Source organism: Anser cygnoides, chromosome 6 (assembly GCF_040182565.1).
Source record: "Anser cygnoides isolate HZ-2024a breed goose chromosome 6, Taihu_goose_T2T_genome, whole genome shotgun sequence".
Lineage (NCBI taxonomy): Eukaryota > Metazoa > Chordata > Aves > Anseriformes > Anatidae > Anser > Anser cygnoides.
In genome coordinates this window covers 25,612,000-25,639,890 of record NC_089878.1, presented here as the reverse complement: position 1 = coordinate 25,639,890, position 27,891 = coordinate 25,612,000, and the positions used below count along the sequence as shown (strand labels likewise).

Here is a 27,891-nt window from a genome sequence, read left to right as displayed (position 1 = left end):
TCGGAAAAATTCTTATAAAGAAAGGACCATACAAATCCCGGCCCTCCAATTCCAACTGAGCAAAATGCTCACTGGCCACACATCCACATACACGCAAGCACGTGCGTATCCACATCATGTATACACCACACACTGATTAATGAACTAAAAAATGAAATGTGAAATGGGCAAATAGAAAGCTGGAGACTCACTGACACAGAATGCTGTAATAGAGCAGAGCAATAGCTGTATTTATCAATAGTTATAAAAAATTAGCCTTACCCTAGGGCAGGCTTTTGGCTGCAAAAAATCTTAATAACATCGTCTCTCTCTCTGCCCCACTCGATTACATTGATCATTATCTTAACATGCTCTGAAGGATGGGGATAGATCATAGGGCAAGAGTTTGAGGATTTTACTCCTACTTTTGCCGCTGATTGATTGTGTTAACAACCAAGGCCAGTCAGATTTCTGCCATGTTTCACAGTTTCCCTTTTGTAAGTGGGGATAATATTTCTCACAAGTTTTTGTACAGGAGTTTGAGATCTTGGGGAGAAAGCAGCTATTTAAAGGCTCCGAGTTATTATTTTAGGCCCTGATTCAGGAAAACATATAAGGATATGTTTAAATCCTGCTGCTTTAATGGGTTGAAAGCACCTACTTTAGGCTAAGCTCATAGTGATGTGGTCTTTCTGAAGAAGTTGTCCTAAACCTTCCAGTTATCCCTATGAAAAACAGAGCCCGTTGAAGCTTACTTAAAAGACAGAGTTTATTTCTAAAAGGGGAAAAATCAGCAAATTAATGACAGCTCAGCATACAGAAGCGTTCCCCTCCGTGTTTTATTCAGATGAAAGAGGTGTGCAGCTGTGCCCAGGCTGCTCTGATGAGATGCACGCAGTAGACATTAGGTCCCCTCCGAAGCTCCCCGGGCTGCTCAGAGCAGTTCAGCGCCGTCGTTGGAAAAATCAAACTCTTTTCCCGGAGCCGGAGCTCTTCCCCCAGCTCCCCCCCCTCCCATATCTGTATATATTTCGCGAGGAGAGCGGGGCTGAGTTTCTTCATGAGCTGCAGTTCCTGGGCGGACCCCACGCACAGCTGGGCTTGCTGCGCCTGGGTCCGCCTTCCCGGCCAGCAGCCTCGCAAATTCGGGGCTGCCGAGTTGACAGCAGCGAGGCAGGAGAGCACGGGAGGATGAACGGGTCAACACCGTGAAGCCGGGCTCCTGGTCGCTGGTGGAATCCAGAAAATGGGTTGCTGGAGGAGACCGGGTCTGCTTTCCTTGCTGCTGCTGTCCTTCTGTGAGTAGAGAAATGTTTCTGCTTAGGCGACGTTAACCAGCGTACGCTTGAAGTCGTTTATTTTTCCTTCCCCCAGAAAAATAGCAAACCTTAGATTTGTCCCCTGAAGGCAGTTAGTCGGAGGGTTGGAAATAGAGGGGAATTTCGCAGCGAGCTGGTTGTAGCCCTGCTCCGACGGCATCAGCTGCGGGTTTGTTGTACAGCGAAGGGCGAGCGCTTGGCTTGGTGGAGACCGCTGCGTGCTCACCGAGAGCGGCTCCCAGATGTCAGTGTTTACAGCGCAGAAGTATATGCGTAGGTCAGCACGATTTGGTGGAAGTTTTTACTTTCTCGAGGGAGATTAAAGGCGACTAACGTGCACCGTTGAATGATCTGGCTTCAACAGTGTCCAGATGTGGTGGAGTTTGCAGCTTTATCAGCCCCGGTTTATGTGCAACGTTAATCGAACTGTTAAAGTCGGAAAGAAGCGGGGAGAGGGGGAGGAGAACTGTCTCTGCAACAACATCTGGCTATTCGGCAAACCTTTCCAGCACTTACGTAAAGACTTCTTTGTAATAAGTGCCCTGTTTAGGTTTTGATAGCACTTCTTCAGGACTGTAGATAAAACCCTCCAGCAGCACTTGAAAATGTGCCCATCCATGGCTTAAATTCTCTTGTTTATATCTCGATGATTGTTTCATAACAGGGAATAGATTTGTATATAAGTGAGTGTTATATACACATCTCCTAAGTATGTGTGTGTGTCTTTCTGTATATACAATGCCGATGTATGTGTATTCACGCATATATCCCTATATAGTATATATTTATATATTTGCACGGACAATGGCACTTTCTGCAGTGAGCTCTTTTACAAACACAGACCCGTTCTGCTCACTACAGAGCTTTCGATGCAAATAAAATTGCTTTTTGCTCAAAGCAATGAAGTGCTAGGATTATAGTGCCCGTATATTTGCATGCAATTGAAATAACTGGGGGCAGGGATCTTTATCTGCATCCACTTTCCATGGGTCCCCCTATCTACAGAAACAGGGAATGAAGGAATACGGTCAGTCAGTAATTTGCATGTATTAAATACAACCCTTGGTGAGACTGCTGAAGCAGGGAGACCCAGATGGGTCTTACAACATAAGCTCAGGCTGACTTTCCAAAGAGTTGCAGAAATATGTAGTAGTCATTACTGTAGATAATACCCTAAAGTATGGGTTGAAATGTAGGATGCTATACTGATAACATCCTGCTAAATTAATCACATTTGGAACAGCACTGAAGAAATTACTACAAGGCATTATTTAAAGCACAGTCTTGGGTTGTTTTTGGTAAGAAAGAAGACCACTAATTATCCTTCAGAAATGCCTAATTTTGGAGTTATTTAACTTATGGTTTCCTTTTTCTGAAGGGCAGGGTTTTAATCTGAAAGAAGCCAAACCAAAACATATCATGATTACTAAGTTCATCTGAAAGGTTACGTGAATGATACGATGACAACATTTGTCTCAGTACAGGGAAAAAAAATAAGCCAAGGCACTCTCTCTCTCTCTCTGATTCAGCTCAACAGTGATAAACGTTTACTGGGGTTACCTCCCATCCATCACATGTAGTGTTAGTATCAATCCTACAGTGACTCTGAGACAATAAAAGTGCCTGGGGGGCCCACTTTGCATTGACATTAAGAGAAGAGGAAACAGCAAGTTTCCCAAAATGGCAGAAAATGCACATTTGGTTGTTCTTCATGCAACAAATCCCACCAGTCATTCAGCCTCTCTGCAAAGAGCGACAGCGGTGGGTTGGTGACAGCAGCAAAGTCACTCGTCCTAGCACAGATTTAGGAATTACTGTAGAGAAAATGGCAGTGATGCTGTCCCAGCTATCCCAGAATAGCTCCCTCAGCGCCAGCTGGGCATCCTCAGGGACTTTGTTGTTCTCTCTAAGGGGTAACACCAGTATGGCTGAGACTTTAATGTGGGCTCTGTGCTGCCTGTCTCTATCCTTTCAATCACCAGCATGGTTGAGCGGTCATCAAGCAGCGTCTCCGACCGCTTTGGTCCATACGTGATGGAAAAAAGGGCTATAGCCTGACCGCTGAAATTTCAGCTGCTGGATTTCCCTGACTCCCCCTGGTCACCTCCAGCAAGTGGCTCTGGATTTACCTAGCAGAGGGACTCGCAACAAAATAATACAAAGATCATTCAGGATGGGAAAATCTGTCCTACAGTAGGGACTGAAAGCTCTCAGTGCCTTTAGTTGTTGCAGGAGGGAGCTGGGAGGTGAGCTAGTAGTAATCGCTCACAAAAAACTCCCAGAGAGATGCTTTCTGGCAGAGGGCTTCCCCTTCTATCAGACAAAGGAAAAGCAAGATTTACATGCTGGAAGCTGAAACCGGGTGCTTTTGTGTTAGATCACAAAACAGCAAAGTTGTTCCAGCAGGTAATTACTCAGACTCAGGATGTGGTGGGTTTTTGTTGCTCAAAGCCTTCGATGACTGCAAGACTATCTGCTAGATGGACTACGACCCATCCAGAAGTCACAGACTGGATACAGAGATTACTGTACTGTGCACACAGAAACACTCTGGCCTCTTAATTAGGAGTTTTCCTGTCCTGTTTTGCATCAGAATCTGGAAAGCCTCCCTCGTCACCACTGTACGACAGCTCAAGGAGCCCGGCAGCTCGCCTTTGGGCATCCAGCCTCCAAAGGAGGACATGAAACTTGAAGCCTGCCAGGGCACGTAGCACTTGCCAGAGGAGAGCTGTGCCCCGTGGGATACACTAGAGCTCCGAGGAGAACATCTGCCCAGGAATTTCAGCAAGTATGTTCGCTCAGGACCTGCGGTCGTACCTTAGATCTGTGGTGAGGAGCACAGTGATGGCTGCTGGATGAACACCTCTGCACTGTGATGGCTCTGCAGATGGGAGATGGTACCTCTTGGTGGATGGTGGCTCTCTGAAGCCACGCACCCTTTCCTGCTTGCGCAAACAGCCCCTGTTCCCCCTCTGAACCTCTTTGGCTAAACACGTGGAGCATATATAATTCATAAATCATCACAGGGAGCCCCAGGGCTGTCAGAAAAACATCTCTGGCTTTTGATCTGCCCAAGAATTCTCTGACCTATCCCATGCTCCTCAAGCAGCTCGTTCAAGAAGTTGGGCTCTTATTTCTAAGGTCACCAGGGCTAAAACCAGGGGCTGCGCTGCCACCAAAACACCAGCCTGGTCCTCAGGCAAGAGACCTACCAGGATTACACCCCAACAGCAGCACACAACAACTCAGAGGCAGAAACCTGGGTGAGAAGATGAGGGAAGGGAGGAGAAGAAGTCACCCTCTGCCTCACAAGCAGATACGTCCATACGCAGAGCGGGGCTTTACAGCCCAAGGCTGAAGCACAGGGCTCTTCTCCCAGGCCACACGGTGGTGCGTGGACATGGGCGCTGCCCACCACAGCAGCAGGGCTGGCTACAGCAACCCTTCTCAAGAAGCACCTTGTTTTGCTTTGACTTTGTAGCAATATATTTTCCAGTAAATAAAGGGGAAAGCACAAGGAAAACCCTGACAATCCAAAACCAAAGTGCTCTGCAATGTTTTAACTGGCATGAGACTCAGCAAGAGCGTGATTCATCCACCTTAACACTTCTCCAAGCCTGATACTGCTTTTTCGGTTGTTGGTACAAATTGGATGGAGACTCAAGGCCAAGAAAGTTGGCAGTGTACAGCTGTGTCAAATTTAGGAAAGTGGGCATCTCCTTTCTCCTTGCTTCTTAAACTTTTCTCAGACTTGAGGCAGGCTGGTCGTCATTAGAGCTGCTCAAATCTACATTTTAGTGTTTTTGGGTTTTTTTGCTTTTTTTGTTTGTTTTCAGGGGAAAGTCCTTTTTGAGATATAATCCCATGGCACTTGAAATTAAAACACACTCTTTTCTAAAAAAAAAAAAGGCAAAACTGATTTTTGCTCTTGGTGCTGTTATCAATATTGGATGATGATCACAAAGACATTTTTGTATAATGGTGGTGAAAAAAAGTTCAGCCAGCTGCAGTCGTGATATTTGTTGGTCCTATTAGAGGTGGAGTCCTAAACAGATGTGTCCCATGTATTCACTGAACAGGCAGAGAGCAATCATTGCCATTAAAAACAGATGACTGGGGGCTTTCACTCTGAGGAAGTATTCAACCCTACTGCCTGTCCTCTACAGCTTTATATTGTTCCACGTTTTGCTCCATCAAGTTTATTTCCTTGGGACCATGTTTTCCTCTCCCCTTAGCAATAACTCTTTGCAATAACATTTGCTTTCCACCGGCTTCCTCAGTGCTGCAACTTGCCACAAACTAATGAACTCTCCTGTGGATTGCCATGTTTTCAGGGAAGTGCCACATCTGATCTCGCTATGAAAAAAAAACTAAAGAACCACCAAGAGTCCCACCAAGGAGATGAAACCAGCAGCTCCCCCCCACTTTGTTCTTTCCACATCTAACACTTAATGCTTTGTGCCAAGTGAAAGCCTCCAGTGGGAAGAGGCTCTGTTGGCAGCGGAGGTAACGCCACGGACAGCTGCCTACCTTATCAGCCCTGGGGGTTAGAGCGACATCTCCTCAGTGCTGGACCCCAGCTGTGGGATGGCATTTCCTTAGGGACCTTCAGAGGAAATGAAGGGGTGGCTGCAAGCCGCCTCCGCCCGCATGCACGTCCCTGGATTCGGAGAAGACCGCTGTGATCCTGCTTCCAGAAAGGCTCTGTAAGGTCCATCAGAGTCATATTTCTTGTTCTCCGGTTGGTTCATCTTCTTATTACAGCCCATGTAGGGCTGGAATTCTCCTGCCAGCTGCTGGTAGCTGTCAAGCTTTTAGGAGAAGTGGGAGAGCCTGCTTATCTTGTAATCCCCTCCACAGACCATGCTCCCACCAATTGTGGCTCTCCAGGACACGGCCTTTCATGGAGCTGTTACGCTGCAATGTTTTGCTTCCCATTGATAAGCCAGGAACATGCCTGACAAGCGACAGCTGATTTATACCACAGCAAATGCATCTCATCTGTGGGGCAATTAATTCATCCAGCTGTGCCCTGCAACCTTCCCGTCTGCACTGAACGCAGGGCTACTGCCCACATGGGCTCGAGAAGCTCTGGGAATATATCTTAACCAAAGTCTTACCCTTCACTAGACAGGATTATTTACAGCTGGATTCAAGATTTAAAGGGAAAAAAAAAAAAAAAAAAACTTTCAAGTGTGCAATTTGCAGCTATCAGCAGAAAGGAGCTGCAGAGAAGAGCTGTGGGGGTCACTCTGCAGAGCCCCAGCTTGACCCACACCTTGGCCATGGCTCCCAAAGTGGTTGGAGCAGCGTCATGCTGGACGTGCTGGCCCTGCTGCTGTGCCTTTCACCTTGCCACACTGGGGATGGAGATGTTCCCTTTAACTCCACGGTTCCAAAACTCCTTTGGGGAATGAGAATCTTTTCTTACATCTCTTCTTCTGGGAAGCCTAGAGACATTTGCTGAAGTTCCTGGCCTGCTGGTTGTTACAGTCCTGTGGGGCTTTTTCCTACAAGTAACAATGCAAACACTGAGCATTGGTCCCCCCCAACTTCAGCCATCCCAAACCAGATGGCTTTCCTGTGCCCGTGCAGAGCAAACACCCGTGTCCCCCTTGACAAGGGTCTGACACAACAGGTCGCCGCTCTGCGCAGCTGGGACACGACGTGGGACATCTGCCTGATGTCGCTGGATAACTCTCACTGCCTGGGAGCATCTGAACACCAGTATCCATGTGAAAGAGGCTTAATCAGCTGCTGTCTTGCTGCATAAAGTATTTTTTTCCACGCTAGATCGATCCCAAAATTAGCCCCAGCCAGTCCACGATAGCAGACAAGACCCCTCGCCTTACAGTGGGAAGTGACACAGAGCCCTAAGCAACGGGCAGCCGAATGAATCATTCTGCTCCAAATAGACCCAGGGTACGAGCATCCACAGAAATCAGACCGATGGATCCCCCGGGAGCCCAGTTCCCGTCGTGTCTTTAATATGTCAAAAGGCACTTGGTGGTGCTGGTAGAAGATGGTGGCAGACATTCCCACCAGAGGCACAGAGTATTTTGGGGGGGCTGGACTCGCCCCAGCGCATGGTTACGATGGTTTGGTACATTTGCTGACTGCTCTTGGCTCTCTCCTGAGGCACTGCACCCACGCACAAGCTCCCACTGCTTTCACGTGCAGGAAAAATACCCCTCAGGCCTCATCAACAGCTCTCCTGCAAAGCCCTGGTCCCACTCCTGCAAAAATCCTCGCAGTCTGCACTCAGCCCAAACCACATCCCCTGCCCTCTGACCAGGTTGCAATTGGTCTCTTCTGTTTCGGAAAAATATTCAGGTTGAATTCAACCTTATTGGACAGTGTTTTTCAAGAGATTATAATACCATTTTCATAAAAGAGATTTTTTTTATGTCTTCAGGAAAGAGATGAAAGAGGAGACCAGACCGATTTACCTACTTACATGCTTAACAGGGGATGCCTTCAGAAAAGCGAGGAAGATTTTAGCATCTGTATCCAGGCTACCCTCAAGTTCAAGTTCCCTCTGACAGTACAAATTACTTAATTACTGTCAGATCCGGTCTAAATGAGGGCATAACTTGACTATACATAATAATGTTAGCAGACATAAAGAACAGGCAGTGCTGGAACAAGATGATGACAGCGCACTGGCGGAGAAGGAGCAGTGCATCTCTGCCCCGGAGCTCAGCACCCAGCCCCCTGCAAGCCCCACTCCTTCCAAGCACTCGGGGAATCAGAATAATGCAAACATAGAAAATGCAAGCTGGTCAGTCACAGGAACCCACACGAGATATGAAGTGCAGCTCTGGTCAAATGTCTCTTTGTGGGCTCATCAAAGTCCTCCTAACAGATGGCAAATCGAACGTGTGCCAGGAATTTCAAACACTCCTCAGGAAGTTCAGCTAAACCATCAGCAAGCCATTTGCACTTAAAACAGAATGAACCAATGAACCCTGTTGCCCAAATGTGACCCAGATAATGTTTCTGACACATTTACCTATTTGGATGATATCTTTAAATTGGGCTTTGATCTGCTCATGAAGATCCAGGTTCCTGCAGAGCCTGTAAAGCATACACAGAACTAAATTTTAAGGCACAATATGATGATAATTGTAAAAAAAAAAAAAAAAAAAAGCTGTGCTTTTTCTTGGATAGCAGTAGTCAAAGGCCGAGCAATGTCTGCAACAGACTCACAGATTTATTCTGCTGTCAGCTTTGTCGCTGCTGCTTTTTCTGTGTAGAGCGGGGACTCTCTGCTGCATCTTCCTGAGGGAGAGGTGCAGAAGCTGCAGTTAAATAAAGCAGACAAGATATGCTGTTGATGGCCCTGGAGAAACGAGAACAACAAAAGTAATGACAACAACGTCATGCAGTTGGTTGGCTCTTACCTTCCGCCACCCAGCTCCCAAGCAAATGCTCTTACGTCCTCAGCGGTCTCTGCGGTGGCTTGCGACAGGATGACCCCAAACCAGCCCTGCGCGGCCAGGCTGTGCCGGGAGGCACCTTCTTGTCCTGAAAAATCTGCTTCCATCTGCCCCGGGCAGGCACCTTCTCGTCCTGACCTGCCTCTGGTGGGCGAGGAGGGGCTTTAGTGCCTGGCGAGGTGCCGGTGGCACCCTCAGGCACAGGAGGGCCGCCCGCCTCGCTGCTCATCCGAAAGCTGGGTTCCCTGTCTCCTCGCCGTTCACTTTCTCGGCCTGGCAATTAACCGAGTGCTTAATGGGATAAGTACCGTTATTGCTGGGCCTGCTCACAGTTGTTTTTGTCTGCCAAGGCAGCGCTGCTTGGCATGGTAGCGGCTCTGGAGGCAGTGACTGTAATTACACAGCAACAGCCAGCACTCACTCAGCGTTTAGGGGGCAAGGAAAACGGCGTAGTTATCATCCTGTGCAGCTCAAGGGCCTCCTCAACCCTCCCCTGGGTCCCATATAAGTGAGCCCCAGGACAGGGAACGAGCCCTAGCTTGGGGCTGCCTCCTGGTTTTAGGACAGCTTTGTCCTCCTCGTGGGACTGTGCAAGGCTGCGCGCAGTCGTGGCAGCCACACTGGGCTGGGTGAAGCAGGTGGTGTTTGGGGTTACTGACAAATGGCGCAAACTGCATGCAATGGGGCCATCCCCCAGCCACTGGCTTACTGATGTTTAAGTGCAGAAATACAAAAAAAAATATTTTGGGGCGTTGTTGAAGGTTTCAAAGACATAGAGAATAAAAAATAATAGCACAGACCCATTGTACCCATTCCACTTCTCTGCATGCAAACTGGCTTTAGTGGCAGGGACGATGTCTGTGGTCTGTAACAGCAGCAAGAAGAGCCCCTAGAAGAGTTCCTTGTAGATACTGCCCAGTACCAGCATCATTATTGCCTCACCTGATGCTTATAACCCTTCCAAAGCTGAGCAATGCGGAGTGTCCTTCCCGTCACTTTAGATGCGGTCCTGCTGAGCTCCAGGACCTCAGGACTTCATTTGTTTCTTTTTGAAACTTTAATGCCAAACCTTCTTTGGTGAGTGATTTTCATATTCAAAGGAATCCTCCAGCTGAAAGACAAACGACATGCCAGCATGACCCATTTCAAGGAGTATCAGAAAATCCACAAAGATGCTTAAAAATAATTAAGTGAAATAATCTTTTATCTTAATCACTTCGTGCGGAGAGCGAGCAGAGAGGATTTGTTTATAACACCCTGTTGTGTGCAACATGCAAACTTTCCATAACTCTTTTCTGATGGGTTGCAGCAGAGCCTGGATGCAAACTGGTGGCGAGGAGATGGGGAAAATCCTCCACGGGTTGCTTTGAACGTGGAAATGAATTTCAGCCCCGCCACTTCAGAATGCTTTTTGTTTACTTTCCACTGACATGAAATCAGCAGCGATTTTGTAGCATGCGGGATCAGTTAGCTGGTTACATAATGCTTAATAAATCCAAGAGAAATAATATAAAACACATCGCCCAGTCCGGGAAGAGTAACAGTATCTCAGCTGTGTCACCAACCCACCCGGCCACTGGCTTTTGGCAAAAGGGCTGACCCGGTGCTGGGGGCTGCAAGCTGTACGAACAGGAAAAGGGGTTGTGCTGTGCTTGTGAGCCCTGAGGACGCGCAGACTGCAGGCAATGCTCAGGGGGCATCTCCATGCTGCTCACCCCGTCCTGCTCTCCCAAGCACGTGCTTGCATACCCAGCTCCAGCTGCATCTGCTGCCCCTGTAAGCGGCACCACTGCCCCCGCTGATTGTCCTCAGGGCGCTCTGTAATAGCGTAAAAGCCCTGTAAGCAGCGAGAGTGGGGTTTGGTGGTTAGTTAGCGCAGGCTGTGGCTGCAGCGTGGTATGGAGGAGAGCGGACATTTGGCCAAGGTGTCAGCGCTGGTCACCCCTGCCATCCCTGAGCTTCCCTGCCCATTCTGTGCCCCGCTCTGCCTGCTGCCACCTTTGCACCCTGGACATCACCCCGCACGGTGCCGGGGCTGGCATTGCCTCTGCCCTGCGTGGTTTTGCAGCAAAGAGAGCAGAGCTGGGGACGCAGGGGTTAATCCCAGCAGGCGCAGCGCTGGGGCCAAGTCTGTAAGTGACTCCCTTTGCTATTTCGAAAAGAGGCTGCCTGGAAAGGGAAAGGAAAAAAAAAAAAAAAAACAGAAGAAAGAAAGAAAAAAGAGAGAGAGAGAGAAGGTTTACTTTACAGCCATCGTTATTTCATCTGCACAGTTTATACAATGGAAAATAAAAGCCAGGGTATGCGAAGTCAAGTCATTTCTGTTTCATTAATGGTATGGAAATCGTTTTGTTTTTATAGGGGAAAAACAAATGTGAACTTGATGTGTGTGTGTGTGTGTGAGTGTGCATGCAACTCCCCTCATTGCAAAGGGCAGAGCAGTGAAATCCAGAAATAAGAAATGACTCAGAGGCCGTAGGATCTATGAGTCAGTTGAGCTGTTGTTGTTTTTAAACACGAGCGAGAGCACAATATGGGCGACAATCGCCCGCGCAGCCCTCCCGGCCGGCCCCGAACCCAGCTCCAGCAGCACCGGGGGTGGGGAACGGGGTCTGGGGCAGGGAGCTCGAGGTCCCCCGCAGGGAACGTGCCCTGCCCAGCTCGGTGCCTTGGGCACGGACAAGATGGATGTGGAGGTGGCCAGAGGAGACGAGCAGCTCCAAGAGCAGATGGAGAACCGCTCGCCCTGTCCTCACCCACAGGCAAAGACACTGACTGACCAAAATCGAAGAGAAACCTCTCCTCGCTGGCTCCAGGTACCTTGCCATGAAGTGACCCAGTGTCCCAAAACAACACGAGGTCACTCTGCCGACACGTAGGTAGTTTGCAAAAGGTACCCCAGCAACACCGGAGGCTGCCACAGCAGGACGGACAATATTCAGCAGAGCTCCTCTGTCCCCGGGGTGAAGTTTGATCATGATGTAATTCAAGCATCTGAAAGAGATTTGAGAGGTCCGCTGGTACAGTCCATACCCAATTTACTTTGTAATAGGACTAAGCATTATTTGCTAAACACTTAATTTAAAGGGTTATTTTTACAAAGAAAAAAATAAGTGGTAGAATAAGTCAGTTACCAGCCTGTTTGAAGAAGGTCCAAATAAACCAGAAATGTATACTGTGTGTCTTTCTGGCACGGGGAAGCACCGATGTCTAATGCAATCAAAATCAGCCCCTTTTTATTCACCAGGAAACGTTACTGGCTCGCTCCTCGCTCCACACGTCCGCTGCCAAGTACAGTATTTGTTCTGCGGGACTGCGCAGGACCACAAACCTGAGGGCAGAGCTGCTCCCCCGAGCCCAGCGCAGTGCGCGCGCTGCCGCTGTCCCCAGAGAGCCTCACGTGCAGAGAGTGGGGTGATGAGTCCTGTCAGCTCAACTTGGGCTCCCCAAATGAGGAAACCCAGGGCCCCTGCTGGCCAGATCACACCGGACAATTGCAACGGGGACGTCTGGCCCTGTACGGATCGCCTGGAAATCAGGGACGTAGGAATTGTCCTGCTGCATCCTGCCCGTGGCAGCTCGGAAGTAATGGGGGCAGATCCTCAAGGTCTCACATGTGGGTCAGCGAGCAACCACAGCACATCAGCCCCGCTGCTGTTTTAGTCTCGAAAACAAGTACTGTATATAATAGGGAAGGAATTTGTTTGTTCTCATAATAATTTTATGAGCGGCTCTGTTATTATGCAGTCATGTCATTAGCCATGGACGAGGGCCCGGCGAAAAGCCTCGTCCTGAGCTGGGAGTGGATGGAGGACTCATGGCCGAGCCCGGCATCCCGTGCTGCACCCACATCTCCAACTGCACCCGCCGACCTGCCCGGGGGTCCCTGCCACATCCCAGCCCTGATATGAACCCGCAAAGCAGTGGGCATTCCCACCTGGTGCACCCTCTGTGCCCAGCCCTGCAGCTGCGGTGCCAGCTGAGATGCCAGAGTTCCCAAATCCCACTGGTTAGAGTGGGATTTGTCTCCCCCCAGCACAAAGTCTGGGGCTCAGGGCTGACCTGCTGGGGAAAGAGGATGCAGAGAGCTCCTGGAGCGGCAAGGAAGCCTTGTGCAACTGCTGGCCGAGCACCAGCTGTGCCCCGATGCACGCAGACACACAGAAAGGAGGAGGCAAACCTCGCCGCGAAGTGCTTATGACCCAAAATGATCAGTTGTTCTTCATCCTTGAATATTAAGTGCAATTTAAGGGCAATTTACTAGCAAAAGATGAAGCATGATGTGCGTAAGGAGGAGACCTGAGCAGGTCCTGCCTGGCAGAAGCCTTGATCCCTTCCACCTCGGGAGGAAGATGGACAGTGTGTGCCTCAGCATCTCACACCGAGTGCCTTTGCTTACGCCCATCTGCCGTTGGGTTGTCACAAAACACCCCAGCAGGTAAAATTTGAGAATGAAAACCACTCATTCTACTCTGCAGTGAAGCGAATTGCCTGTGCACGCCATCACTTCAGCTGCGAAGCGCTGTCTCCTTCCCCGTAACGAATGCACCGTGCTTCCACCTCCTCGCACCCAGGCTTGCTCCTCGCTGATACCGCTCGCATCCCCATGGCCGTGCTCCAACGGGCCCTGCAGGGGAGTGGGGATGCCCTGTGGGCAGCAGCAGGCAGGAGGAAAGACGTCCCAACGTGCTTGGATGGTGGTATCAGCACTGCTGCTCTCACAGGCACATTTGGTGTAGATTTTCCCTTCCCTCGCCTGCTTGAAGATTGTCTTGTATTCCCCCCGTAGCCTCTCCAGGGTCCTGGTTATAGATAGCAGGAGATTTGATGCCGTTCTCGTGCACAGCAGAACAAGCCTTCCTATTGATAAGAAGCCAAACTCACTGCGAGCCCACCTCATCGGTGACTTCAAACCATCTTTCCAACTGTTGTTCCACAATAACTTTGACTAACTGTACTATTTATTGGCTCACATCACATCCTTATGGCTTCAATTTATTTTTGGAAAACTCAACCCACATTTAATTAGTTTATAGTTTGTTCCAAGTTTTGCTTATCCAGCTCTTTTTTTTTCTTTTTTTTTTTTTTTGAAGTTTATATTTTGATGTTTAGCATTTGCCTTGGCAACATCTGGAACCCCTTTATGGAAGCGTATTGTTACTTTTACTGCTCGTGCAGCTTTATTAAATCATCCACGTATTAATATTGAAAGTGTTCATCTGGGTCTAATCAGGGCCAAGACGAGTGATGTGGCAGTTAAATTGTACCTACGAGCTCGTGGTTCAAGGACACAAAGTTCTGAGGAAACTCACAGTGGGCTTTGTGCACTTCTGTTGAGCTTACTAAAAGAATAAGGAGGGGGGAAAAAAAAAAGAGAGATTCCTGCTCTGACCTTTCTTGCAGAGCAGATAACAGCATCGCAGGCTGAGCTCGTTTAGAACAATTTGTCTCCAAAGAATTTTGTCCAGTTACTGCTGTATTTCTGACTCTCGTTTCCACGTTTAACTCTTTCATCAGCCCTTGCTCCTTGCAGCGCAGGTGACTGCAAACCTGGATCCTCACCGAATGCTGGGCGTTGTGCTCACACCCTGAGCCCTCCAGCAAAGCCTCACATGGGGTGTTAATGAGTAACTGACAGCCCCATGAGTGTGAATAAATAAATAGCAAAACCTTGATGGGCATCAAGCAATAAGGGCATTGCAGGCAGGGGAGGAAGGGACTCACCAGCGGGCATAGATTTGGCCACAGCAATCCCCTTTATCCCACCAGACCTTCACGCCTTGGCACTCCAAAATAAACCTCAGCTTTGAAGCTGGTGTGGAGCAGCCCATTTTTGGTGGGGCACTGCATGAAGGGAGCCCTGGGGAGAACAGAGGTGCTGGGCTCCATCTCTGTGTGCCATGACTGGGCACCAAAACTTGTCTTTCTGGACAAATCCAGCTGGAAAATACTTTTTTTCCCCTGCACCATCAAGATTTACGAAGCAGCAACCTAAAACTGGGCAGACTTTCTACAGAAATGACTATTTTTAAGCCCTGTTTGGGGTTAAAACTTCCCATGCAATCCTTCTCCGCGTGCAATAAAAATTCCCCACGAAGTACAGGTAGCCCACACCTCTGAAAAATAGCTGCTGTAGTTCAAGTTCCCACCTGCGCACTTCTGCATGTGTGTCTTACACTAAATGTTTATTAGTATGTACTTCTACATAAGCCATTTAGTGGCTTCATTTTACTTTTTTTCTTGAAAAAAAAAAAAAAGACATTTAGCAGCCTTAACAGGAAGTTTAAATTTAGCCAGGATTTATTCCTTAACTGAGAATAGTTCCTATAAAAATAGAGATAACTTGCTCCCGTCCGGTGGGAGCTGCCACCGCGGGGCCAACAGAGCTGCATCTGCTCCCTGCGAGCTTTGCCATCAGCTAAAGCACGTTGGACTGAGCAGCTGGGCAAAACAAAAGCTACAAATCCATGTAGAAAGAGTCATTTTGGGCTCCTTCCCCAACAATGTGCGAATTGCTGAAATCAGATGGATGCTGCCCTCTGTGCCCCGCAGCCTGGTGCGCCGGCGCCCGCCGCAGCCTGAAGACCAACCTGTGCAAGTGGTGCGACTCCACGCCGCCGGCCTGCGAGCAGGAGGTGTGCTACAGCAACTGCAACCTCAACTCCTACTGCGAGGACCCCTACGAGATCTGCGTGGCCATATGGTGAGCTGCAGCCCCAGGGAATAGGGGGATGTGGGGAAAAAGGGGTTGTGGGAACGAGCTCGTGGGGACACTCATGCTTGAGCTGTTGGACACCAAAATCATTCAGGGCTTTCTATTTCTCCCCCGTTGACTCCGCTGTAATCATAATTGCAAAGTGATTTGGTCTTTCCTATAATTAGTACTGGTTTATTTTCTAAATAAATTACGCATATAAATGCCTGATGCAGTGCTGCAGTCAGGACCTCCACGCACACACAAACCTGAATTTAGCTTTGCAGGCTGAGCCTGCTGGGCAAAGCTGACCCCAAAAGCCGTGATGTCCTCCTGCATCAGGCTGGGAAAAGCCCAGTTCAGGTGCAGGGGTGCGGATAAGGATTTACAGCCCCAAAGGTCTGTCCCCATCCAGGGAACTGGGAATTTGAGCTGGTACCAAGCTGCTGGTATCATCCCCAGGGAAAAACCCTTTTTTGATTTTCCTGGAAATGCCTGGAAAGGAAACATGATCCGGCATTTCGGGTCAAACGTACACCCGGATGAGCGCCTCCCCCAGCTTTTTGGTCCCCATGAGCAAAACTAAAACAAAAGTCCATTTTGGGTCTACCCAAAGTGATTTTCTTCTCTGTCCCTTTTAATTTGGCTGCCAGAGTGAGAGCCAGCTAAGCACATATCACTGGGCTTTATATCAACCTGCTAATTAGTGTGAACACTGGACTGCCCCACTTTCAGCAGGGTTTTGCCTCAACATAATTGTTGCATTATGGACTGAAAAAAAAAAATAACAAAAACACAAGACCAGCAAGAAACCCAAACAAACAAACAAAATATGCCCCTTACCACTCCCACCCCCAAAAACAGAAAAATCTGCCACTCTGCCCCAACTACCCCTGCACACAGATGGGGAGAAGACCTTAAATCCTGCATAGAAAAGCCAACATCTTTCAAATTCCCTGGGCTTCCCAAGAAAATGCTGGGAGCACTAAGGCCAGCGCAGTTTCACCCACTCCAGTGGGATGAGGATGACAAAGCTGGGTTCTTCACTTCAGTTTTATTTCCGATTTCCCAGCTGACCTGCAAGGCATTGTGAAATCTCTCTGTACCTCCATTTTTCTCCAGAAACAAGGGTCACACCCTGGTGTTCTTGGCAGCTGCTCTCAGCTCCTCATTAGCCCTTAATTACACACTGGCTCTAGAGGAGTAGGCACTGATCCTCCTTAGGTGAAGGTCTGCTGGGCCCGGTGCAGCTGCCACCCCTTGCTCACCATGCAAACCACCTGGGTCAGCTCTGCTCTAGCTCTTCTTCATGGCAGCTCCTCACAGCTACCACCAAAAGCTCTGGAGGGAATATACTCGGCCCCTGGGGGAAAATTGTCACCCAGGCTACCAATGGGACTGGCCACAAGGTGCCCAAAGAGCCGTGCAGTTTGAACACGCTCCTTCCCTGCCCAGCTGGCTCTTCTCTCAGTCGCCCCATTGTCCGTGCTGCCCGTGGTGAGGGCTGCTGGTGGTGCTCCACGACCTTAACCGAGGGGTGGAGATGAGCTCGCGCCTGGGGTTTGGATGGTGATCTGCATTTTTCTGGATCTGTGGTGGGAGTTTCACAAGTGTGATTCTAGTTCGGGCTTATCTCCCCATAAACTAATGCAGAGGCCAAATAGCACAGGCCCAATACAACATTATTAAAAATAACATATGCTCTGTACCTTACCCCATCTTGGCCGTCAGAGCCACGCATCCCCACGACCCCCGCACCCAAAGCAAGCTGCCTGCCCCGTGTGCTGCACCACTGCCAAAACCCGCTCGGGGCACGGCGAGCATAGGAGACCTCACAGCAAAGCACTTCCCTGGTGGCTTTTCTGGGCTGCTAACCAGCAAGGATGGCTTCACCGTGCTCTGAAATAAGGGGCTCCCGTGTGCCAGGACAGAGTTTTGCTGGACCCTCTTGTTAAGCCAATGTTGCCTGCATCGACAGGGAGAATGGGGAATCTCCAGCAAAATGAGCACCCTGCGCTTGAAGAGTCAGACCACAGGCCAAAAACAAACCCTTCCTTTCCCCATACGTGTGACAGATTTCCACAGCTTAGAAACAGACACAGCCGTACAGTCGCTATGTGCCCAGGAGCTGTATCAACATCACATTATTTCTATAAACGTTCTGACCTTTGGAGCTGCTAAATTATAGTCCCCACCAGCTACCCAACGGCTCTGCTCCTGCAGGTGGGCATAAGTGGTCACGCAAGGACAGTGCTTGAAAAAACAGCATTTAGCCCAGGAATTCATCAACGAGATGGGGCCAACCAGCTCCGCCAACACATGCATGCCGAGAGGAGGAGGATGGAGGCGCACAGCCAAGCCATTGCTCGAGGGCAGGCATCACAGTCACTGTGTCCCCTACCTCTCTCCTGCAGAGGTGATGGGGTTTTGGAGCCCTGCCGAGGCAGGGATTGTGGCAGAATAATGCACTAGTTGGGAAGAGGCTGTCCTTGCTTTGGAGGTTTCCTTTGGACCGTGCAGCAGCAATGTGGAGGGAATAATTCCACCTGCACCTGGCTTGGTTGCTGGCACTGAGAAAGGAGGGATTTTGCCCCAGATCCCACGCAGGGCACTAAGCCTTAGGGCTGGCACTACCTGACCCAACACCTATTAACTTGTGAATTATCTACAGGAAACAGCAGAGTCCCTGGCTCAGATCCTACTACTGGCATGCATTAGAAATTCTCTTCCACCATTTGGAAGAGATAAAGAGATTTAACAAAGCCGCCCACAGGCACATACAATAAGAATTATACCAGAGCCACCACAAACAGGTCATTCAATACACAATTTAAAACTGATGCTCGGGTGATGTTGGGCTGGAAACCCCGTGCTGCCTGCTCTCTGAAGGCTGCACCGCTAGGCTAACGCTTTGTTGGTTCGTTTGGCGCCGGCAGGAGACAGGACAACGACAGCATCAGGATCAGCACGCTCTGCCACAACCCACATCGTCCCATAGAAAACCTCATGGTCCCGAACTACAACACCTCACGCTGCATCATGACCCACCAGCCCAGTGAGGAGGGGATCATCTACATCTGTGGCTGCGTGGATGAGCAGGAGTGCAATGACAAGCTTATCTTTGAAAACCACACCAACGGTGAGTAACCTTTGCTAGCGTTATTTAAAGTGGGTAGGAGCACTCAAATCTAACAATAAATAAGTCATGCGTTGGGCTTATGCACGTGGCTTTGCATTTCCAAGAAACGGTAGCAGATGCAATGTCTTCTTTGACCTTCTGTGTGAGGTAGGTAAAGTTTGTACCCCCTCACTGAGCCCAGCAGTTTGCCAGTGGCTCACCCATCCCTCCAAGAAATGCCTCCTGAGAACACCAGATGGAAAATGCACTGTGTCCTTCAGTAGGTTGCGCCCTTTGACATGAGGCAAATCAGCCAGGGAACCCAAAAGCTGACGTAACCCAGAGCGAGTCAGTCTAAAAGCTTTGAGAAAATCACACCAGATCAGATCCTGCACCAGACTGCTGCCCAGCAGCATGGTGGTGCCGGGGAGACAGGGCTCAGCAGGCGGCGGTGCTGGGCATCACCTTCCCCACCTCTCCTGGGGCTTCTGCAGCAGCATTCTCCCTGCACATGGCTGCAGGCCCTACAGCAGCTGTAAATCCATGCTGGGGAAAACAAAGAGGCAGCTCGTGTCTGTTCCTCAGGAGGGTGGTGTGCTTTGGAAAAGCTACCAGCTAGATCGTCAGCCTCTGGAGTCTTGTCCAGACCTCCAGAGCTCCAACTGGACCAGGTCTATCCAAGTGCCCATCAGGCATCTGACCCATAACAGAGGCAAAGCAAACCCTCTCTAATTTTCCATAATTCATGAGATGCTGAAAATGATACTAAGTATAACCTACGATCCAGCAGCACAGCTTCTCCCACAATGCTAGGGGGAAAAAAAGAAAAAAAGAAAAAGCATATAAAATGCAAATTCTCAGAACAAACAAGCCACTTTTAATGAAAGTAAATGATGCTAAATTTGGCAGTCCTTTGCTGCTCGCTGAGCCAAACATAACAGGTACACACACTTCTAAAGAGAGATAGTCAAATCCCAGAGCCGATGCTGGGATATATAATTTCACACCAAAATGACAACTGGCTCATTGGAAATGCCGCCCCCAGCCAGGACTTTCACAAACAGCCTCCTTTTGCCAACCAGCACGCAAAACGCCGAACCCCAGAGCTGGGCAATGCGTGGGCTGAGGCCCAGGGTATTTTGCAGAGAGCAGAGCCGCTGCCTCTGCTCTCGGTGGCAGGGGTGGGAGCCGTGCTGCAGCCCCCTCATTGCAAGGGTTTCGCACTGGGAAGGGGCATCCTCATGAAGGAATTTGCTGAAGCTGTGGTAACTTACTGCTTTCAGGACTCGTGCACGCGACGCCCTTAAAAATATCTTCTCTTTCTTCAGCGTTTCAGAGATGGGATCTTAAGCATCGGGAAAAGCCATTAAAGCAGTAGGTGATATCCAGGCCTCGCGCTTTCCAAAATAAACATATTCCTGAGTTAGTTATTGATTTATATCAGTTTAGGTTGATCTTGTGGTTTGAACCTGATGCCTATTTTAGAAACGCTTTCACAGCCCCGCAGAAATTAGCTGCAGCACGTTTTTTGAAATTTGCCAAGTAAAATAGCGAAACGCTCTGTTTTTCCAGAACCTGAATTATGATCTGCACACACTGAGGTCAAGCAGCAAGAGTTTTGCTTATGGAATGATTCTTATCCCTCTTCCCCTGGGTTATTATACTTGGCAGAAAAACCTCTGAGTAAGATTTTACTTGAATATCTCTACTGAAGTCAGCATGTTTATTCCAGGAATTGCGAACATCAAAGCATCAGACAATTACACGTTGCGCGAGGGTTAGGGTTTTTCCCCCCACACTCCAGTGATCTGAAGGCGGACAGGGGCTTAGAAGACATAAAACAAAAGCGAGTGTGCCCAGGGTGGGTAGCTGGGTGCCAGTGCTGCAACGTGATGGTAAACAACACACGGACAGCACTGAAGCAATGCTCCCTCACGGCAGCATCGCTCGTGGTCCTCCATGCCATCCTGTCCTCCCCTCCAGCATCCCTCCTCACCCTCCGTGCGCAGAAGGGCTCCAGCAAAACCCCAGCCCCTAACAATCTCAGATATTTGATACATGCAAGCCTTGCTTCAGCTTTACCACCATTATTTCTGCCCCGGCACGGAGAGGCTGTGGCTGCAGCGGGGTCTGGCGCCCCCAGCCCACTGAGTGCAGGCCGGCCTCCCAGGCCCTTGCTTGACAAACAGGCCTGAATTCGAGACCTAAAATGAACAGCCCTCTCAATAATTGCATACATCTGGGTTCTTACCCTTTGCTCAGATGGGATTTGTGTGCAGCCTGCATTACCGCCCCGCGAACGGCTGCGCCTTATTAACCGCTCCACATATTTTCCTCCTACCCGCGATCAAAACAAGATGTCGCGGGCCCCTCACGGCAGCGCCTTCCTCTCCGCTTCCCTCCCTGCAGGCTACTCCATGCTGCAGAGCAAGGAGGTCATCCCGGTGGCTGCCATCAGCCTCCTGCCGCCGCTGCTGGTGGCGGTGATGATCACCGTCATCTTCTACCTCTGCCGCACGCAGAAGCGCCGCAAGAGAGCCAAGGCATGGGGTGGGAAGCAGGGGCAGCCCCCGGCGCTGCCGGAGCCGGGCAGGGCGGCGGAGCGGGATGAGAAGCTGTCCGTGATGATGGACGACGGCCCTGCCAGCCTGAGCCCAACCTGCGCCAACAGCCTCAACCACAACACCGAGCTGCTGCCCATCGAGCTGGACGAGATGGTGGGCAAAGGGCAGTTCGCCGAGGTGTGGAGGGCCAAGCTGAACCACAGCAGCTCGGGGCAGTACGAGACGGTGGCGGTGAAGATCTTCCCCTGCGAGGAGTACTCCTCCTGGAAGAACGAGAGCCAGATCTTCACAGACGCCAGCCTCAAGCACGACAGCGTCCTGCAGTTCCTCACAGCCGAGGACCGGGGCTCGGGGCCCCGCAGGGAGTACTGGCTCATCACAGCCTACCACAGCCGGGGCAACCTCAAGGACTACCTGTCCAGTCACGTCCTGAGCTGGATGGACCTGCAAAAAATGGCAGGGTCGCTGGTGAACGGGGTGGCCCACCTCCACAGCGACTACACCGCCTGCGGCCGGCCGAAAATCCCCATCGCCCACCGGGACATCAAAAGCACCAACGTCCTCGTGAAGAACGAGCAGGAGTGCGTGCTCTGCGACTTCGGCATCGCCATACGCCTCGACCCTTCCCTGACGGTAGACGACTTTGCCAACAGCGGGCAGGCGAGTACGACCCCTCAGCACCCCCCTGGATGAGGCCCCTTGCAAGCCACGCGTGCCATCAGATGCGTGGCACCGGGTGGGAGATGTGGCCTTTACAAACGGGACCTGGGGTGGTCAAAGCTTAAACCTATGGGATGAGCCCCATTACACAGGGCAGCTCTGCCAGGTGCTGCTTTTGGGTACCTTAAGGGAGTCCTCACCTCCAGAGCCCACAGAGAGGGCAGCCCCACAGCCACAGCAGGCTGATGGAGGCAGAGCAGTGGTCTCTACACCTGACCATCCACACCAGGAGACCTCACCCGTGTGCTCCCCTGCCCCTGCTAACCCTTCTCTTGTTCGTGGGTAGGTGGGCACCGCCAGGTACATGGCTCCTGAGGTCCTGGAGTCCAGGGTGAACCTGGAAGATCTGGAGTCCTTCAAGCAGATGGACGTCTACTCCATGGCCCTCGTTCTGTGGGAGATGGCCTCCAGATGTGAAGTGGTGGGAGGTAGGAATGTCGCACCCAGGCTTGTCTGGTACTTCGTAGCTCCCTTCCCACACGTACAGGGACCATCCTAGCCCTCATGTCCCTGGTGGTGACACTGCTCCACCTTGATGCAGGGCTGTTGGCACAGGATGTGGTTTTGGGTGGTCACCAAGAGCTGGTGGCAGATCCCACCAAGGGCCAGCATTTGCCCAGGCTCTCACTGCATGTGCTGTGGCTCAAAGGGGCTGGCACCGTGGTCAAGGAGCAGCAGAGGGGACCCCAACATCTCCGGCTGCAGCTGCAGAAAAGCTTAGTGGGGGTGGATGGCTCAGGGAGGTCTCCAGCTCAGGTCTTCAGGACGAGGGGGTGGCTGTCCCAGGGCTCAGCATCTCCTGGTAATGAAATGTTACAAAGCAAAGAGAATGGGAACGAGGGGGGTAAATTCAGTAAACGCAGACCCAGAACCCAGAATTTCACCTGGGGGATCAGAAAGCCCCCAATTCAGGCTTCAGCTGCTGTCCTTAGAGTATAAACACACCCCCTGCTGCATCTGCACGATGCAGCTGCACAATGTAGGCAACCGAGCATCTTTGCTTGGCCCACAAGGTGCTGGTGAGCGGCCAGAAAATTAAAGCTAATTAAAGCTATTGGGGTTGGGAAAGACAAAGGGTGGCCTCTCACCTCTGCAGTGTGGGGCTCCTCGTTGGCCTGCCTTGACTTGGGGCTGCTCTTCTGCAGGGGCCATTTCTCCTCTTACCCGACCCCTGCCTACAGGCCGATTGCGGTTGTCTCTCCTGTCTTTCACCCCCATGGCACATTTTACCTGCTGAAAACACGCTTCACCCAAAGGAAGAGCAAGTCCTTTGCAGCACTCCTACGTTCAGGAAAGCGGCCAGGGGGTTCGCCCAACCTGTCTGAAAACCACCTTTAAAACCTGGCACTATACTTGTGTGTTCAAATCCTAAATTGTTTCCAGATCAGTTTTTGCAGACTGATAAAAACACATTTATTCACGTCCAGTAGGACACACCAAAGTAAGGCAGCGAGTGTACAAAAACTGTCCTATTACACTGCTGTCACTTCCTTGCAGAGGTAAAGAATTACGAGCTGCCTTTTGGGTCGAAAGTCCAGGAGCAGCCCTGCGTGGACACCATGAGAGACATCGTGCTGCATGGCAGAGGGCGGCCTGAGATCCCTAGCAGCTGGCTGGTACATCAGGTAAGGCAGGAGCAACCCACCTTGCCCCACCTCACTGACCCATCCTGCAAATTAGTAAAACTGCAATCAAATCAGCACGGCTGCCTGAGCTCAGATAAACCCCCTAGACCCACTTAAAGCCATCAACCAGGGGTAGAGAAAAATTAATTGGTGAATAAGTGACCACAATCAGAAACTAGGAACGCCAGGCGATGGCATTCAGCCATCCCGTGGGTGCTGTAGTGCAGCAAAACAGAGCACTTCAGCACAAGTCTCCTGAAACACTAACTCCTGTGAGTCTGCTCCAATTCTGCCATCACCATTGCATCCAGAAACCCGTGGCTCAGGGAACATGCCATCCCTTGCATCAAGCCTTCCCACAGCAGGCAGGGCGGGGAGGAAGGTGCATACGGGCTTCTGCCCGCTTGGTCGAGGAGATCTCAAGCTCAGAGGTAACCTCGGACCTCTGAGGGCAGGACCTGGGACACGGGAGGAAGGATGTCCACTTTTACAAGAAAAGGGAAGATGGGCAGCCTCTCCCTTGAGTGACGGGCAGAAAACACGCGTGAAGCTGAGAAACAGGGAAACTGAAAGGCTCACGTCTTCCCCAGGGAAAGCCTTCCAGCAGCCGTTAGCTCAGAGGGTCTGAGAGCACAGCATCTCAGCACAGAAAGCATAGTCCAGTGCTCTAGAACAGAAACACTTCAGCGATAATGAGATACGCTGTTAAAGGCACCCACAAACACACCCAGAACAACCAGCTCCAGAAATACTGCTCCCACACGGCTCCCTCCTGGCCCTGACATGGTGTCCTCTTCCCCACATCCAGTACTCTCCTCCCTGCATTGAGGACACGAGGGGTAACACGTGCCGAGCGTGATTTTTAAATCTTGGCCGAATGGCACTTCTTAAATCTCACGTCATATAGAAAAACACCATAAACTCATCCACATTTCAGCTCATCTGAAAAACAAGCTGAAACATTAGGACTGCTGGCTCACAGGGCCCTGCAGCGCTCGGTCATTGATTGTTGCAGATCGTTCTGCACCATCCACTCCTAAAACACACTGCTTCCACTGACTGCACAGCATACAAAGCCAGACTTTTTGAGAGGAAAGACACAGTTTCATGACTGCAGAAGGCCACATATTCCCTACATCTCTCTCAGAAAGGTGTTTGTCCAAAGCCCCAAGGTACCTGGCTGACCAAAGCTGCAACCAGCATCAAATGAATCCGTGGTTTCTGTTGGACCATCGGTGAGTTTATCAGTCAGCAAGTTCACAGCTGAAGTTCACCCAGCCTTTTCCCTTGATGTAGTAAAAATACGGGAACTTAAATCAGCAGTGCTGCATGTTTGAAGCCTTTGAGTATTCATCTCAAACATTCACCTCCCAGGGTCCCTGATAAACTTTGAAACCACAAGAAAAACATACAGAGGCTTGGGTTGTCAGAAATCACACCCTGATAGAGCCTAACCATAACTGCGCTGTTTGCGGAGCTGGACAAGGGCTGACTGCAATTACCTCCGACAAATAATGCCGCTGTAGTTGGGTTGGTCTAGCACGCAAACAGAGCGAGGTTTATAAGCCAGTGACTTTTATTAGACCACCTAATAGTCACTGGGGAAGAGGAACAGAAAAGCCATGTTGTGTTCCTGAAAGTTTGCCTCTGACTAATATTAGCTGGTCTAATAAACATCTCCCTACAAGCCTGGCTTTAAGAAACACTCCCAGCGTTTCCCAACGAGCCTCCCCAGGATGCAGCACAGGGCAGCACCATCTGCTGGGAAACAGCAGAAGTCCACCAGTTCCACCAGTTCCTGCCGCTCGGTGCCTCCAGCCCCCGGGCTACCTCCAAGGTGCGCTGGGCGACACCAACATTGGCGAGACAAGGTGCTCGCCTGCAGGGGAAGCACCCACAGATCGTCCTGTCGAAGAAAACCAGCTTGTTACATCGCTTCAAAGGTTGCTTTTGCATTTCAACATAGGGCTCCCTCTCACTCAAGCGACTGCTAGTCATGGGTTAGGATTTTCAGCTGCCATCCTTGGGGTCACAGCACTAATTTCCCCGAGAGCTGACTCACCCAGCGTGCCGCGCAGCTGCTTGCAAGGCTGCACAACAAAGCCCATTAAAGAACATTATCCCCAAAGTATCCCAGACAATTTGTAAACGCCCATGCTTCCAGCTCATTTTGCCATTTAAAAAAAAGTGATTATTTAGGCCAGATAAATTCCCAGAGCTGGTTTATGAGGCTGCTGAGCAGACTGCTGTACTGTCACTGCTGGAGGGCTGGTGCAGGGCAGGAAGGAGCACTGGGAGCTTAAGTCAATACTGCTACTAAAAATACACTGGTAAAACTATAGCCAGACAGAGCAAGCAGCATCCCTCAGAAACCCGGGGTACCAAGTACCAAACCCAAACTAAGCCCACTTCACGAGCGTAACAAAATGCAGCAGTCAAGAGAGCATCACCACGTTTATGAGGCAAGCTGCAAATAGATGTCCTGATTCCAGCGTAAAGCAAGCACAGAGAGCTGGTGACTAAACAATCTAAGTGCCATCTTCTAGTTGAGAAAAGGCTTATTTTAAAGAGCTTCAGCTAAACTAGCTCATTTTTGCACATTAATCAATTATCTTCAAATCCTCTCAATTAAGCTAGCAAATGAGTGATATCAGAAGCACTGAAATGCACCATCTGTCAGTTTCACTGCACAAGCCCGTTACTTCTAATCTGGGTCCATTACGGAAGATTTAGTACAACATTCAGTACAACAAACCTTGGCACAGAGCAGCGGGTTCAGAGAAAGGTGCAGGACAGACGACACTCGTGGCACACCACTGAGACCTGTGGTTTTCTTTCATCTTCATGAGATTTTTTTTTTTGTTGTTCTCTTAATTGCAAATTAAGAAATGCACAAAACCACTGAAAAACATGATGCTTTATTTAGAATAATGATTTTTCCACTGTGGTGCAACCTTGGTTGACAATGATGAGAAAAGCAATAGCACATGATAGGAATCACAGAGTCAAAGGGAGGTTCAACAGGGCTTCTGGTGCAGCTGCATTACTGGCTTAAAAGGGGGGAACACCAGCAGGACACTACTGTTTAATTAAAAATATTGGGACTCTTCACATCACTACGCCAACGGAGGAAAAAAAACCACACGTTACTGGGGGTTGTAACCATTGTAGCCAAGAGGAACTGAACGTGTTCTGAAGCACGCAGAAAAGCACCCAGCCCCACGTAACACGCTATTTTGTGGCAAGAAAACAAAAGTTCAGCTGCACACTGCAAGGAGTCTTTGGCATGGCTGGCCCTTTGAGGAAGCTGCTGAAACAAGAAGTATGTTTGAAGAAGTTTAATTTTAAACTTAATTCCAAACTTGCCTTCAAGCCGCCCCTGCCTGCCCCCTCCGCCCAGCCCTGCGGGTCACCACCTGCACCTCCCCTCGCCCTCCTGGTTTTAGGGAGCTCCATGCGAACGGCCAAGGCAGAGAGGAGATGGAGGGCGTAAGTCCCTTGGGGCCCTGGTTAAAGCCCCCCAAGTGATCACACGCCAGCTTTCAGGAAGGATTTCCTGGCAGGGTGAAAAATGCTTGGGACCAGACCCCATGTCCGCAGAGGATGCTGCTGCGACCCGAGCGGTGCCAGTACCAGTACAAATGTTGGCATTTGCCACAGCTTTCCAGTGCTTTTTCCTCCTGTGCTTAAGCTTAGGCATTTCCACAGGAAGCTGTCAAAAGCCTACTAAAACACTTGCTTTAGATGAGCTTTTAGCTTCCCTTCCTCCTGCCTTCAGCCCTTAATTTCAGCCCTTCCACCCGCAGGGAATGCGTTTTCTGTGCGACACCATCACCGAGTGCTGGGACCACGACCCCGAGGCTCGCCTCACCGCCCACTGCGTGGCCGAGCGCTTCAACCTGATGGCGCAAATGGATTGCGACGACATCCTCAACAACAACACGGACAACGAGGCCGACAAAACGGCCTCCCCGGGCGGGGAGCACCAGGACAGCGACGGGAGCAGAAACGTGCAGTGACACAGCAGGCAAAAAGCCTCATCGCGAGAAGCAGGAGGATACGCCAGGAGCGTTCAGCTCACGGGGAAAAAGCCTCCCTTCGTTTTTCCAAATGGAACTAAGATCTAGTACATAACTTATTTATGAGATCTGTTTCCTCCCACAGATACAGTGAACTGTGGAATCAATACTTTGGTTAAAGTGCAACAGTGTATATGAACTGATTTTGTACTTACTTTAAGTGTATAATGATGCAAAGCATTTCTTTTATTATTTTTTAAAATAATAATGTTTAATCTTTTATTAATAAGCACCTGAACTCCACGTTCATCTTTTGAAGTCCTTCCATGCAGTCATCACGAGTTTCTCCCCTAACTGCTTATTCCACAGAAGTCAAAACACTTTGACTGTAAAGCCACTTCACCCCCCCCCCCC

General features: G+C 50.1%; 1 protein-coding gene across 1 annotated transcript; it reads left to right on the top strand.

Moving 5' to 3' along the window:
- Positions 1–416: 416 nt before the first annotated feature.
- Positions 417–27,891, top strand: LOC106029911 (TGF-beta receptor type-2-like). Its single transcript, XM_013171288.3, is given in 9 exon segments — positions 417–1,162; positions 1,164–1,214; positions 1,217–1,277; positions 15,290–15,440; positions 18,368–18,570; positions 20,959–21,773; positions 22,120–22,261; positions 23,331–23,458; positions 27,265–27,891. Coding segments are annotated over 9 exon segments (1,887 nt in total). The 5' UTR covers positions 417–1,039; the 3' UTR covers positions 27,478–27,891.